Source organism: Hippoglossus hippoglossus, chromosome 9 (genome assembly GCF_009819705.1).
Source record: "Hippoglossus hippoglossus isolate fHipHip1 chromosome 9, fHipHip1.pri, whole genome shotgun sequence".
NCBI classification, from domain to species: domain Eukaryota; kingdom Metazoa; phylum Chordata; class Actinopteri; order Pleuronectiformes; family Pleuronectidae; genus Hippoglossus; species Hippoglossus hippoglossus.
Window position 1 is genome coordinate 6,894,032 of NC_047159.1, and position 14,281 is coordinate 6,908,312.

General features: G+C 40.7%; 1 protein-coding gene across 2 annotated transcripts in view; it reads left to right on the forward strand.

Annotated features, from left to right (window-relative positions):
- Nucleotides 1-797: 797 nt before the first annotated feature.
- Nucleotides 798-14,281, forward strand: part of LOC117767529 (ADP-ribosylation factor-like protein 15) — a 90,729-nt gene continuing 77,245 nt past the window's right edge. Inside the window, exon 1 of one of the 2 annotated variants that reach the window (XM_034595262.1) lies at nucleotides 798-1,196. In XM_034595262.1, coding sequence (XP_034451153.1) covers nucleotides 1,185-1,196 — 12 coding nt within the window. In that variant the 5' untranslated portion in view covers nucleotides 798-1,184. Of the gene's footprint in view, nucleotides 1,197-7,289; nucleotides 7,497-14,281 lie in introns of those variants that run through there. The other variant, XM_034595260.1, reaches the window with a different exon arrangement.

Consider the following 14,281-nt stretch of genomic DNA (forward strand, 5'->3'; position numbering starts at 1 on the left):
ACTTTATTGATCCAAATTTGTAAATGTGCTTGTCGAAGTGTGTTATAACATTTGATGTAAAGCAGGCATTGTATGTACGGAAGGTCCTGAAAATTAACTGACTATCTCAATAAATTAATTAATATATTTGTGTGTATACATACATATTCTATACTGTGTGCATGTGTGCATGTATGTATGTATGTATGTATGTATGTATGTATGTATGTATGTATGTATGTATGTATGTATGCATGCAGTGTACAGTATATATGTATGTGTATATGTATATATACACGTATATATAGTGTCTATATATGTGTATATAAAGTGTATACTGCATACATATATGTATATATATATATATATATATATATATATATATATACATATATGTATGTATGTATGCAGGTATGTACACACACACACGTATATACTGTATATGTAAATGTATATATTCAAGATATTTATGGAATTCAGTCACATCGCTACAGCTGATCTCTCTAGTATTTTACTATTTAACGTTGTATATCTACATGTTGTTACATCACTGATAAGAGGAAGTGACAAAGTCCTCTCCTCAAGCCAATGTGAGAGAGATGATGTATTTATATGATATAAATAACCATAATAATAACATGGTCCATGAAGTGACTAGATCCACAAACTTTCTATGACACATATTAGAACTTGTCCGTCGTGGGACGTTGACGTGAAACCTGATAAGTCAGATTTCACGAGCAGACGGTTTCTCCCCCTCGGAGCAGAAATAGCCTCCATGTGTTTGGTCATGTGACCACGCTACGTGAGCGAGTGGACGTGCGTGACGTAGCGGTGCGGGGCTTCGCTGGTTTCCTCAACCAAACACTCAGTGACACACTGAGGCGAAAAAGCTGCTCCGCCGGCGGAACACGGCTTTTTTACCCACTAACAAAGAGCCGGGACCGAAGGGGCCTCGTCGTCCGACAGCGACTCGACCTCCGCGGCCGTCAAACTTGTCTCCGGGACGAAGGAGAAGACGGAGGAGAAGAATCCCTGCTCGTAGCAAAAACCCCACCGAAGGGCTGCTTCTTTTATTTTGCTGTGGAAAGGCGGGGAATACAAAGCGACGTGCGGCTCGAACCCGTCACATTCTGGGGACTAAAACACGGAGGGGGTTTACCACAAAACCAGCTGGTGCTGCTGTGACTGCTCAGCGATAGTACATGGATTATCTGGTGAGTGCAATGGCTGCTGGTTCGAGCCAAACACTGGTCCCAGCAGTTAGTTTGGATCAGGTGTGTGCTAACCCAACAACACAGAGGTGTAGCTGCTCTCATGCTAATGTGTCAGCTGTGTGTGTGTGTCTCTCTCTCTCTCTCTCTCTCTCTCTCTCTGTGTGTGTATGTGTGAGGTCTAACCGGTTGATCCAAACCACGATCTGTTTACATGTGAAACACCGATCGACCAGCTACACCCCCCTGTGGGTCAGTTAGCTTCACAATGACACGTTGGAGCTGTTGATGTTTCCTGAAGCTCAGGGTGAAGCTGCTGGAGGATCTGCCAGAATTCAGCTGTCACTGTCTCCTGGTTCGAGGTGCATCAACCCTCCTGTATGGTTTCTTTGACTACACGTCCCCAAAACGTGCCATGAGAGGTCGAAGCACTTGCACCGGCGTTGGCCATGGGAGATTATGGGGTTTTGGGCCCTTTGCCCACATTGTAGGGACAGGGTGGGTGCTGCTGGAGCCCTGCAACAATAGAGAGGAAGCTGTAACTGAGGGCTTTCCCTGGGAATTCATAACGCCACAGAGGGAGAGGACAAAGACAATGTGCTGTCATATCGGAGTGACAGTGTGAAGTGCACAGGAACTTGCCCACCCAGTGTTATCAGCCTGTTTGTAATGTCTCTCCCAAGACGTGGGACCTGAGAGGACCTTCAAACTTCACTAGGACATTTCTTTTTAGAGTCAAGATTACAAAGTCCTGCTCTGCAACAAAGAGCAATTGTGCCCGTACAGACTGATGGATGTCTGTGGCTACTGGCCTCTCTGTGTCCTGTGGTGATTTATTTTGTAAACTTGGTTACATGTCAAAGGAAAGTTGTTGGTACCAAAGGCACACACACATACACACACACACAGACAGACACAAAGGGTATTGTCGTCAATAAGAGCACCCTCGTGACATGAACTGAATGAAATCAGTTTCACCCTAAGCGCTCTTCTTTCTCTGCTTGATGTGCTGCGAGAACAGCAGAGCCTTTATTCACTTGCATTCACATTACATCATTAGAGATCAGTGGTGGTCAAGTAAAAATAACCCATACGTATTAGTCCGATTTGGAATATTAACATATTTAAGCTCTGCACACATATTGAGCGCAACCACGACAAAAATAGTCCGGCTTACATGATTGGAGATTTTCTGTGACAAACAGTTTTCTGTGCGAGGCACAGCTGTAACTCTGTGGACTGTTGGAGCTTGGCTGTCCTGAGAGGTCGGCCACTCAATAGGCGCAGGGCCTCCTCCCCTGCTGTGCCACGCTGGAGACCTGGCACAGAACCCGGGCCCAAGCTATGTCTCGTTCCTTTAAATCAACAGGAACTTGAAAAGATTTGTCACATAACGGTGGCTGGGCAGAGCAGGAATGGGAGCACATCAGAGTTGCACATTTGCTGGGGTATTAACTGTGGTTTAAGTTGTGAATGTAGTACATAAGGAGTCGGGCCTGTGCTGGATTCTGATTCAGCTGCATGAAGCTTTGAGCCCTCTGTAGAACTGTACTCCTGCCCGGTCCGTGCAATGGGGAAAAAAGATCACACGATACAGCAGCTCTGACTCAGGAATTTGGTGCTAGCTGTTGCCATGATACAGTCGTACCGAATTACAAGTGCAAGTGTGGAACAACTCTTGGACCCTAACTTTTTGCAGACTTCACCAGAAAGGACACAATGATCGTGTTGTGAGGGATCAAATAGATAAAAACAAACTAAGACTGTTTTCTTACTTTCACTTTCTCTAACTCCTACCAGAGCATTCAGCATTATTGTAGTTATGGATAGTAACTTTTTCTTTTGTTGGCCAATAATAATTAGCTGATGTGAGCCTGCCACAGACATATTATTACAGACATTTTTGTTTGCCAATATGTGCCGATATTAAAACTTTTATCATACAGAATCAATAATGCCGAAAGGATGACCAATAATGTTTCCTTTTTACTTACAGAATGTTTATTTTCTATAAAACTTTCAAGTTCTCTGTTTGTTTTTTTGTTTTCTTTTTCTTTCAAGTTTATGTTTAAACGATTTAGATTTCTTTGCCATAATTGTTTTATAATGTCATCGTGTAATCATTGTTATAATATATCGGCCGATATAACTTTTTAATCAGAGATTTCGTACACCCTAATATCCTTACCAGCACCAGCCCCCAAAATCCATATAATTCGAGCTCAACTCACTTCACTGCCTAATATTTGTTTATTTATGCAAATCCACCGCCTGAAGGTTATTTCATCAATCTCACTCAACCTTTGCCATTGATATCGAGTTATTTATGGCTGCTTCACACAAATGACTGAGGCTAATCTCAGGTGGACTGACTTTCAGGTTGTCTGTGCAGCTCTGCCCTTGAGGAAGACAGATCTATGAGGCTGTAAAATGCATTAGCTTTGCCTGGTGTTAAACAGCCAGTATGAGTTTAGTGGAATTTATACGGTGGGTTACATGTTTTTGTTGTGTGAAAAAGAGCCAAGCATTATTCCATCATATTATATGAATTGTTTTCGGATTTCAATTCAACGGTTCAGTTGAATGTTTAATTTTGATTGAATTCGATGCATTTTTGTTGCTGAACACTTTTCATCAAAAAGAATAACCCATTAGGTGTTTCACTCTTGTGAATGCATGCCAGTTTAAATATCTCTACTAATGCTGCCTAATAGCTAAACTATTTTCTTTGTTAGCTTGTATTTACCTGAGATATAACACTTAGGCTACACTTTAGAAAGAGCCGACTTGCTGTGAACATAACTACAGAGCTAATAATTATATTTTTTGAAGGGATGTTGAACCTCACATGAACTTTGTAAAAAATAGAGAAGAAAACAGTTATACAGCCGTCAGGACTATTAATAGTTTTGTCAAGTAAAAAGGACCAAACACCTGTTTAGCTTAGTTGTAGTGAGTACCCCTGCTGTCCACCACCTGTTTACATTATCCCTGGTTTCCTGTCTGTGTAGTTGCACGAACAGAACATGTAGATTTGTAATGTGGAGTGGTCTGACTGGTTGTTGAAAGTGTCAGATGTAAAGCAATAGTTTTGAATAAACTCAGCTGTTATTATTTACCACTCTTTATAACATGGAAATCAAAAAGCACAGTCTATTAATAATCATTACCCAGAAATCATGGCAGAATTCTAATCAAATAGTTATTAGCTTCTGTCTTAAGGCTCTTATTGAGGCAGGATTAACATTGTTTTAATGGATGAATGTGGGAAGGTGTCCTTGAAAATTCTGCAACTCTCACACTTGTGAAGATTTTAGAACAGCATCACACCTTTTAATGAAAATAAATTGTCTTGATAGAAGCCTGTGTGAGTTTTTGGCAGACCAGCTGTACTACAGGGCACATCTCCTGCACATAGCAGGCTATAACAGATAGACATCTCTCCACTGCAACACAGGAAGTGGAGCTGATGGGGATTTCTTGGCAGCATACGAGTCCAGCCTATGGGATCCAAGGCTGGTGTTACTGTTCCTTTCAATCTTGTCCCCTGTCTGACCGTGTTACACACATCACTGGTGCTTGCAGACATCTCTGCCAAACTCTCAAACAGAAACGACCGACTGCATGACGACAAGAGCACCTACACAATCACCATCTCACAAAAATATCTCTACAAATATGAGGTTAATCATTTACAGGTTTTACTTTGAACGGAGCGGTCAGCCAAGTCGGCCACAGTTCCTTAAACATACCCGTTATTTAGGTTGCGTTGCCCGCAGCTGTAATGTCAAATACCTTTTCTGAGCACAACAGCATTCCTGACTTTCTGTCCCTGCTTCTAACCTTCCAGCTGCACGTCAGGTTTCAGTGTCTGCTGGTTAGCTCAGTGCAGTGATTCCCCTGTGTCTGTGGAGAGTGCTCATGAGTCAGCATCTCAGGCCGGAGCAGCATCAGTGTTGCTCAGGAAGATGAGGGAATATTTATGGGGGTTCATAAAGCGATAATTATGAGGATCACTTTGAGTTCCATATTGATGTCAACATAAGTTGATGGACTGTCCGTCTAAAGAGGCATTAGTGAACTTTATTTATATTTTTATTGCATTTTATTTGCTTTACATTCTCTCAAACCATAACCACTCCCATTGTGTTGGTCCCTACAAAGCTTGTCCTCACTAGAAAAACAAATGTAGTGGACATTGATCTGCTGCAGTGGTGTATTATTCTACTCTCATTTCTTTTGAAGAGCTGTGGCTCCTTAATAGCCATAAACAAATGCAGATTGATAAGTAGAGCTTTATCTTGACCTGAGGTTCTGAGAAAATCATGTATTGTTGAATTGAGTTTAAATCAAATTGAATGATCTACTATAGAACTATATGACAAACAATTAAATCAAGATGAAAAATGTCACCTCAGTCAGCATTGATATTTATCACGATATTTTAAAATTATTATGTTGCAAATGTATCGACTGATATTTTCTTCCTGGTGAAGGTTCTGGTTTTAAAGTCTTCTATATGAGCAGAGAATGTCAAACACTTGTTACACAGCTAAACATTTTACAAAAGTGTTATATCTCCCCACTGAGCTTTTGTCATATTCAGGTTTTCTGCAGGGAATATGTGTGTATGTGTGCGTATTCAAACAAAGCTTCATGTTGTGTCAAACCAATAATATCAAACTAATGACATTGTGGTTGGTCCGTAATCACAGTCCTGGCACACACAGGCACCATGTGCACCCAGCAGTGTTTCCTCTACGATTTCTTTAGCGGGGGGTATAACCTTGGCTGTTGGACTGACCATTTTAAAAACTATGAAACAAGCTGACACTTCACTGCAAAACAGGAATAGATTTACCTGAGTTGCAAAGCTTGCAGCCTAGTTGAAAGTGTTTAATTAAAAAAATAAAATAAATTCAAGGCTCTGTCATACGGAAAAATCTACTATTACTATTTGGACATTTAATTCATTGGAGAATACTTGAGTTATTAGCAGTTGGGGTTTTCACCTTATTGATGGATTGGGAGTAAAGCTGGATACTTCTCCCGCAGTCAACTGTCCTTTCCCATAATAGCCACCAAAATAGAGAAGATGGCGGTAAAAAAGTGATGGTTAGTATTTATTTCAGTTGCTAGCAAAACTATCCTAGCTTAGTTAATTCTAGTTGTTATGGTAACAAAAGATGCTCTCAACCAAAGACTCCAGAGCGCTTTGATTCAACTGTGGGGGGAATTGGGAGGAAGGACAGGACTCCAGAACAGTACAAGGCAACCAGGCCTAGTGTGAGTACATCCTAATTCTGAAATCGGCATATATACTGTATATAGTGGTTATGCAAGACAGGGACAGTAAACATTTTGCTGATATTTTTTACGATCTACCAGCCTGCTGCTGTGATGGGATTTTTCCCGGTGCATGCGTCCGATGTCCAGTCTGATTATTCTGAGTGGCTTTAAAAGCGCAAGTGAGGGAGAGGAAGGGAAACTGCATCTTGAACAGTAGGTTTTTGTCTCTATAATCATTCAAATAAAAGTGAAATTAGTTTTACAGTGCAGTACAGTTAGTATTCTATGTTTAAAACTGCAGTTCATCAGCAGGTTTTGGCAGCAACTATCACAAGACAGCAGAGCTGACCAAAACAAGCTATTTGAACATGACTCACAGATCCCCATGAACAGACGGACTCCTGACAAACGGTCCCACAACAGTCACAGAAATCCCCACGACCGCTGTAAGCTCAAGTGGTCGATCGCTTCATCCTCCTCCTCCATGCAAAGAAAGCGCTGGTTGCCATACTTCATGCTTCGCGTACAGTATGGGGAATAGTGTGTGGGTGTGTAATGGTGACTAATCCAATTTGCAGTCTTATTCTGTATCCCTAGTTGTCACTGAGCCCTTAATCTCTGTGGAGAGAGAGAGATTCTCACAAACTAATCTCAAGCTTGTGTCTGTCCACTGATCCCTGAGAATAGTTGTCTTTTGGTGAATGAAAACGGGGCGTAAACACGAGACTATAGCCTCAGTGCCGAGCATCTACACGCGTACAAACCCTCACTCTGCTGCTCACACTTGAATCAAAATGGCTTGTGGATATGGGCAACTGACGGCGAGATGGTGAGGGGCTGGACTCGTGTTGTTGACCTGCCACTGCTGTGTGCCGGTACTCCTGATCATCCTCCGCCCATTCACTTACTCCAGAGGCTTGGCTTGTTTGTTGCCGGGGGTTACGCTTGTTGGTGAGCACAATGTCGGAGCACATGCAGCTCTCCCTTGCCTTGTGCAGGATTGGGCTTTACACGGTAAGAAATGTATACATGTTGCCATCTGTTTGTTCGAGAGCGGCAGGGATGTTGTGTGTGTGTGTGTGTGTGTGTGTGTGTGTGTGTGTGTCTGTGCGCTGAATTGAACACCGTTAGTTTCACCATGGTTTAATCTTTCACTGTTATGTTTTGAAACAGATACCGAACAAGCGCCAGTGGCTGCTGCTGCTTCACTGTTGCTTGGTCACTGAGTAGAGAGAGCGATTCGCTCCATTCGAGTGGGTGTCAATGTTATATTAAGGTGGAACAGGTGGAGATCAGCACTGTGATGTAAATTAAACGTACAGAGAACAAGCCGCGCTCTGAGTATCAAGGCTGTTTCTCTGACAATAGAAACAAAGACAGATAATGGTGCTTTATTCCTGCATCTCCATTCAGCTGCTTGGTCAGTGGTTGTTGATGAGTCTTAAGCACAGTGCATTTATGAATGGATACATTCATTTTATTCAACAGATGGAGGAAATGTGGTTAAAGTTGTATTCGTCTTCTTGGTGTTATTGGTAATAGACCATAACTGTTGTTTTTTTTTTTACATTTTCTGAAAAACTTAATTTTCTATTCCCCTTTCTAAATTTAACATGTGTAAACACTCAACATGTATATATGACATTACGTCTTTTGCTCTCTTCAGGCTGTTCACGTGTCTTCTTGTGCATCTAAGACGGACAAATCCATAGGGGAGAGCGAGACAGCGACATGTCAGAGGGAGTCTCTTGTCTGTGGCCTTGTACTTGATAATTGTGATAAAATAATTTACTACATCGTACATAGAACAAGCCACAATGCATCGAGTATACTTCAGAGATCTCCTACCTCTAGTTTGCACCAGTTGTAATTTAACCAAGGCTGATGACTCATGTTGCATATTGTCAGGTTCCCTGTTATTCCCTGACTAGCTGAGTTAGTCAGGGAATAACAGACGAGGGTTATTGTAGAGTGTGTAACATTAAGGTTTTGCTTGATTCGCATGATGCACATTCAATACTGCATCTCAGCCATGGCTAATCTTTTCAAGTCTAAAATAAGTGGAACTACAGCAGATGGGCATTAGGTTTATTGGAACTGAAGGTAACTGAACATGGTTCCTTTTGTTTTTGTGGATCATGAAGGCAGGTGTGTTTGACACTTTCCATGAGTGTACGTGCACAGCTACAGGACATGGTGAGCACAGCCCAGAGCAGTACAGGTCATTACTTGTTGTCAATATGTTGAATTGTGGGAAGACGGTTTGAAGATATTGGAGATTTTTAAGGCTGATAATAAAGTTTGACAAATGGTTTTGGACCAGTCGTACTATTAGAATGACGACCATAACAGCTCCCAGCCCCTCACTATGATAGACTGTGGGATTATTGAGTGCGTGAAGTGGGGATCAATACAAGTCTAAGGCTAAGGTTGTGTAGTTCAAAGAAGTGATTATTTTTATTGTCTTGTGGGCATTGAAGAGATTGAAGCCCCTGCTGAGTCACCACAATATCCCATACAGCAGTGTGCAAAATCAAGCCTCAGCATGTGATGCTCTGGGAGACCAATACTGTGATTCATCCCCACTGCTGTAACATGTATGCAATACAAATTAGAACTTTGTCGTGAGAGAAAAACTTCACACTGACCTAATAATGAACTTTATCAGTCATTTTAAAGCATGTTTACATTGGGCTTTTCTGTTTAGGTTTATTGTCTCTTGCTCTCATTGTCTCTTTGTGAACAACAGACCATTCTTGTCATGACTCTATATAATCGATACATGTTTTTGACGCTTTGGACTCTCCCATGTTCCTGCTGATTGTTCTCTGTGAAGTCACCCACTCACACTGTGCACACCAAAAAGGGCAGAAGAGACAGCATGTTAAACTTTTGCCAGTATTAGACACAACTTTTGATTAGTCTGTATTAGTAAAGCCTGTCAAACTGTAGCAGAGGACTGGGTAGTGGCACCAAGAAAGTAGAGAACTTGCTGTAAAGTACATCAACGGATGTCCCACCCTATACTTTATCCTGCATACTACCATAGAAGGCTAAATAATTAATTCACAACATTCATTTCTTACTGCTTAATTTTAGCGTTATCAGTACTCTCCCCAAAATGCTGCCAAATCACAACAGTTGCATTCTTTCTTGGTTTATTTTTCCCCTGTACTGATATCTGTGTTGGTCCAGCCGGATTTTCAACAGGTTTTTAAAGGGAGGCACACAACCTCACCTGACATTCAGAACTTGTCCTCTAAAGTCAGAAGAATAAAAGCAATGAGTGTGGTAATTCTTTTAAATTGTCATTTACTAACCATGTTAGTAGGCATCTTAATGTGTCTGATTCAGCAGGTGATTGATTCATTGAGCAGCACTTCTTAATGTCATGGAAAAAGGCCAAAATCTGTATTTATAGCAGATAAAGGTCCCCAGAGCCTTTTTTAGGCAATGCAGCCGCTGACATGTGCCTCCTTAAAAAGGTAATTACACATTGGGGCTCTGGAGCCTAAATAAATACTACGTGGAGATCTTACCACAAACTACACTGTCCATCACTTTGAATGAAACAACACAATACAGTGACTAGTCTCATTCATTAGAACAAGATAGATCTTTCCACTGGTGGAATGAAACAATGTAAACGCAGACGTTGTGAGGAATAACAAAGCATTATGACTAATATACAACACACACCCATTTATTATCCTAGAGATCATCAATTTGTGAGTATGAGTAAAATCCAAGGCTGACCTAGAAATAAAAACCTTGGCCATAGTTATCTGTGGCAGGGCTCCTGTTCCCTTCTTGTGTCAAGTATGAATCCAGATAAACAGTCCAATCATTCCACAACCCTGCCCAGAGCTACTGCTGCATAAGTTGAATCAATGTGGCACATAAGATGGAACAAAAGATCCCTTTGTTCCAACTTATCCTCACATACATATCTGACACATAATGCTGCATAAATCACATAACTTCAAGGCTGCACCTAGATTTTGTTTGAGTTCTTGGTAGCAGCAGGTGACATGGGGCATTAGAATAATTGACTGTGTGCACTGCAACCATAGCTACTGCTCTTTAGACCTTGTCTTTGCAGGATGCCTTAACCATTAAGGGTCTAAGTGATCGTATTGGGCATCTTGTGGTCACCTCATTATGCTATTAATGGAGTGGAACACGGCTGTTCCACTGGTTTGCAGGCTCCGACCCCCAGGCCCAAGGCCACATCATTCAGAACAAGACTTTCCAGACTGGGTCGTGCTTTACATAGCCTTATGTGTCAGATATGTATGTGAGGAGATTCTCCAATGATGTTAAGAAACTTAGCCAAGGTTAAATCTTTTACCTCACGTACAGACCTGGATAAAAATCACTCAGGACCTTATTTCTTCCACTAACTCCCTTTATAGTGGTCTAACATAGAAATCAATCCAACAGTTCTGCAATAAATCCTGTCTCCATGAAGTTTGTAATGTTTTAGAGGGTTGTTCTTCTTCAGGGCTGCAGATTGTGGTGACATATGCTATATTGATGGATGTATCTGTTATTTTGTCCAACCCATTCAAATTGGTGAGTTTTGGCTGAATAATTGAAATTGTTTGCATTAATAATAATAATACAAATATTTAGGTTTTTATATACACAAGTTATGGTCTTTTCTGTACTTATTATATACATTTTGTCGTGTCATGGACAAGGTGGTTTATAGATTATGAAGTTGTATGTTTTGGGCAGCTGCCACCACAGTGGTAACACCTGCATCCTGTTTACTGTGTGAAGATCAAATGAATGAGTATAATACCAATAATGCAAAGTTTGAGAGTTTATGTGTGATTCCGTTTAATTAACTAATCAAAGATTAGACAATTACATCATCCAGTTTATTTACCAGTATGCACCTATATGAAAACTTTAGATTTTTTTGAATAATTAATGCAGAAAATACACATTTGGGTTTAGATTTTACATAAAACATTTTGTTTATTTTCTTAATTTAAGTTCAATATATTTGGTTGTGTTTGTATTTTCTTTTTATAAAGACTTATTAATTATAAGTTCATGGTTAAACTGTAAAATATCAAGCCTCAATAACATTATATATGCCTGAAAATTTCTACATCCTAAAATCAGTGATGGTAATGGCCCTCAAAAATCAGTGTTGGTCTGACTCAGAGTTTAAACATCACTTGAAGAAAAATAACTTCAGTGAGCTGCTATGCACTTGAACATTTTGCAATGCACTTGAACATTAAAATAGAAGAGTCTGCTGCAGACAGTTTCTTCAGAAATAGAGCAGAATACCATTCTCTGTATCATTTTACTTGAATCATTTATCAGCCTCTTGCTGAAGGCTGTGTTTGACACCCGAGGAGTGAGAGTGTTGTGATGGTGTCCTTTGTCCCCTGGGTTCCTCTGCTGTGCACAGAGCTTTCTTTTTTCCTGGTACCACGGGCCTGATATGTTTGTCTTCACTCATCAGCTGTGAGCAACCACCTCCTCCTGTTACCTTTTCACCGATGCCATATCCGTTTAGAGTTGTGATTGTTACCATTCCCATTCTCCTCCCTCTTCCTTCTCTTTTAAGTCGGTCTTTGGGGTCAAGATGAGCTACCGGTGTCATCCAAGCCTTTACTGTTCTCTAACTGTCAGTAATTCCTTTGTGCCGCTGATGTTTTTCCAATGGATCTGCAGCATAACAACTTGGAGTTGTTGTTTCATATTTGTTCACTGTTGGATCAGAATTTTGCAAGTTCAGCCCGGCTCGCTACTTAATAACAGGACAGTTTTTGGAAGCAGAGTTTTTATGCCTGCCTGGTTTCAAATAGATAACTGTAGATGTTTCCAGCTGCATTGTTCAAAGTTCACAAAGACACCTCGGTGAGAGTAGGAAAACACAAATGATTGACGATGTGGCTTCTTGAGCTTAGAGGTTAAATGTCTGTTGAAAAGTTTCATTTGCTGTATATGCATGTACATTGTCAAAAATAAGAGCAAACTTCACTTTCTATGTAAAGGGAGTACTTACATTTGATTGTTTTGTGCTCCCCATTGTACTGCATCGTTTTAAATACTGTATTTGCGTAAAATGTAATAACCTATCACAATGTAATTTAAATAGTGCTATAAATAGCTTGTTATAAATTGCTGTGTTAATTGGTGTGTTAACATTTACCTGTTTTTATGTAAAAAGAACAATATGATAGTAGTTCTACTTATATTTCTTCTATCGATTACTGTTTATCCATCCAATAATAAAGCTTTTTAGCTCCTCTCCCTGTAAATTCTGCCAGTTACCGACTGGTCCACAGGGACCTAATCTGTCCAATTCAACAGTTAAATCCACAGGCGTAGGCGAAGGTGGTGGAGAGTCCTAGACAACAGAGAGCGGGCTGTTGTCGTGATTTTGCACGTTGAGCTGCTAGTCAAATCTGGCGCTGAGGGTGTGCTGCACATTCACCACTATTGGCTCCTGTAAACAGCAATTAATATCCAAAGCCTTTCCCTCCGTAGCCTCATGTTTCTTTCACACATGTAAATATGCAGAATCAAGCAGCACTCTGACATCTGTTTCACGGGGTCTTTACAGTAGAGACAATCTGCAGTCGACACAAATTTTGACTTCAACTGTCGAGGCTCTGAATTCACAACTTGTCCTGGCAGTTGGTTTGAATACAAATCCCTTTGATAATATTTCGGAAGAAATCTGAGTTGCAGTGTTTGGAGGAAATCCCAACACCTACCTCTGAAATGACGATTGTTGTCTGCAAAGGCATCCTGTTTTCAGGAGGAGGTATTTTTAGCTGTCTTAACTTGAGATTCTCCAGGAGTTGGGTGTAATCCACTCATCTTATTAACTCTTTATCACACTGATCATAACATGAACCTAGAAAAAGAAAATTGCATTTATATGGAATAGATTTTTTTCTATCTCAGTCAAATTGTGTCCTAACAATGATTTTAGCTCACATAGACATTTAGAATTAAATGCAATTAAAGATTCATACATATTTTCTAAGCCTTCAGGACTCATAAACCCCACAGACATATTGTTTTAGTCATGCCTGTTATGTCATCAACAGGTTTTTGCACCGTAAACATACCTTTTTCTCACACTGTGTAAGCAGCGTTCATTTCTAACTCACTTCCGTCCTTTTGAAAGGCAGGATGGGAGCAGCCATTGCCTCATCCTGGGCCTTGAATATCCCACACTTCAAAATAAGCACAGGACCTGGTGGGATGATGATTGAACGATCACCAAGGGTCACCCTCACGCTATAGAGTACCGTTTGGCTGCCAGTCCATACAGGGGACTTTTGTTGCGTCAAGGATGTTTGGGAAGGAATTTGGCTCTGGTTGTTTGTGGGAAACAACAAAGAATAACTTCCTGTTTTAGATCTATTGGCTGACAGAGCAGGGCGACGCCACATTTGGCTTTCGTGCAACATCTGCACCAGGAACTTAGGGCAGACTTTTTGACAGGACCACATTCTTTCTAGGCATGCCATCAAGTTGTTGTACATTAAGAATACTTTTTGATAAAACTGTTTAAAACCATAAGTGCAACAAAGGTGGAAACCAGGGAAAACCTACAGTTACAGAGGTTGGGCTGTGGGGTAGCATGTTTACAGTGCCAGCTAGTCATGGAGGTGGGATAGAAAAATGGTGTGACCAAAACAAGCATGTTTATTGTTTAAACCTGGGCATATAAGAAAATCAACGCTTCAGTGAAGGAAGCTAAGGAGATGCCACAGTGAAAACTTAATATTATCATACATGGGAAATGATGCACAACA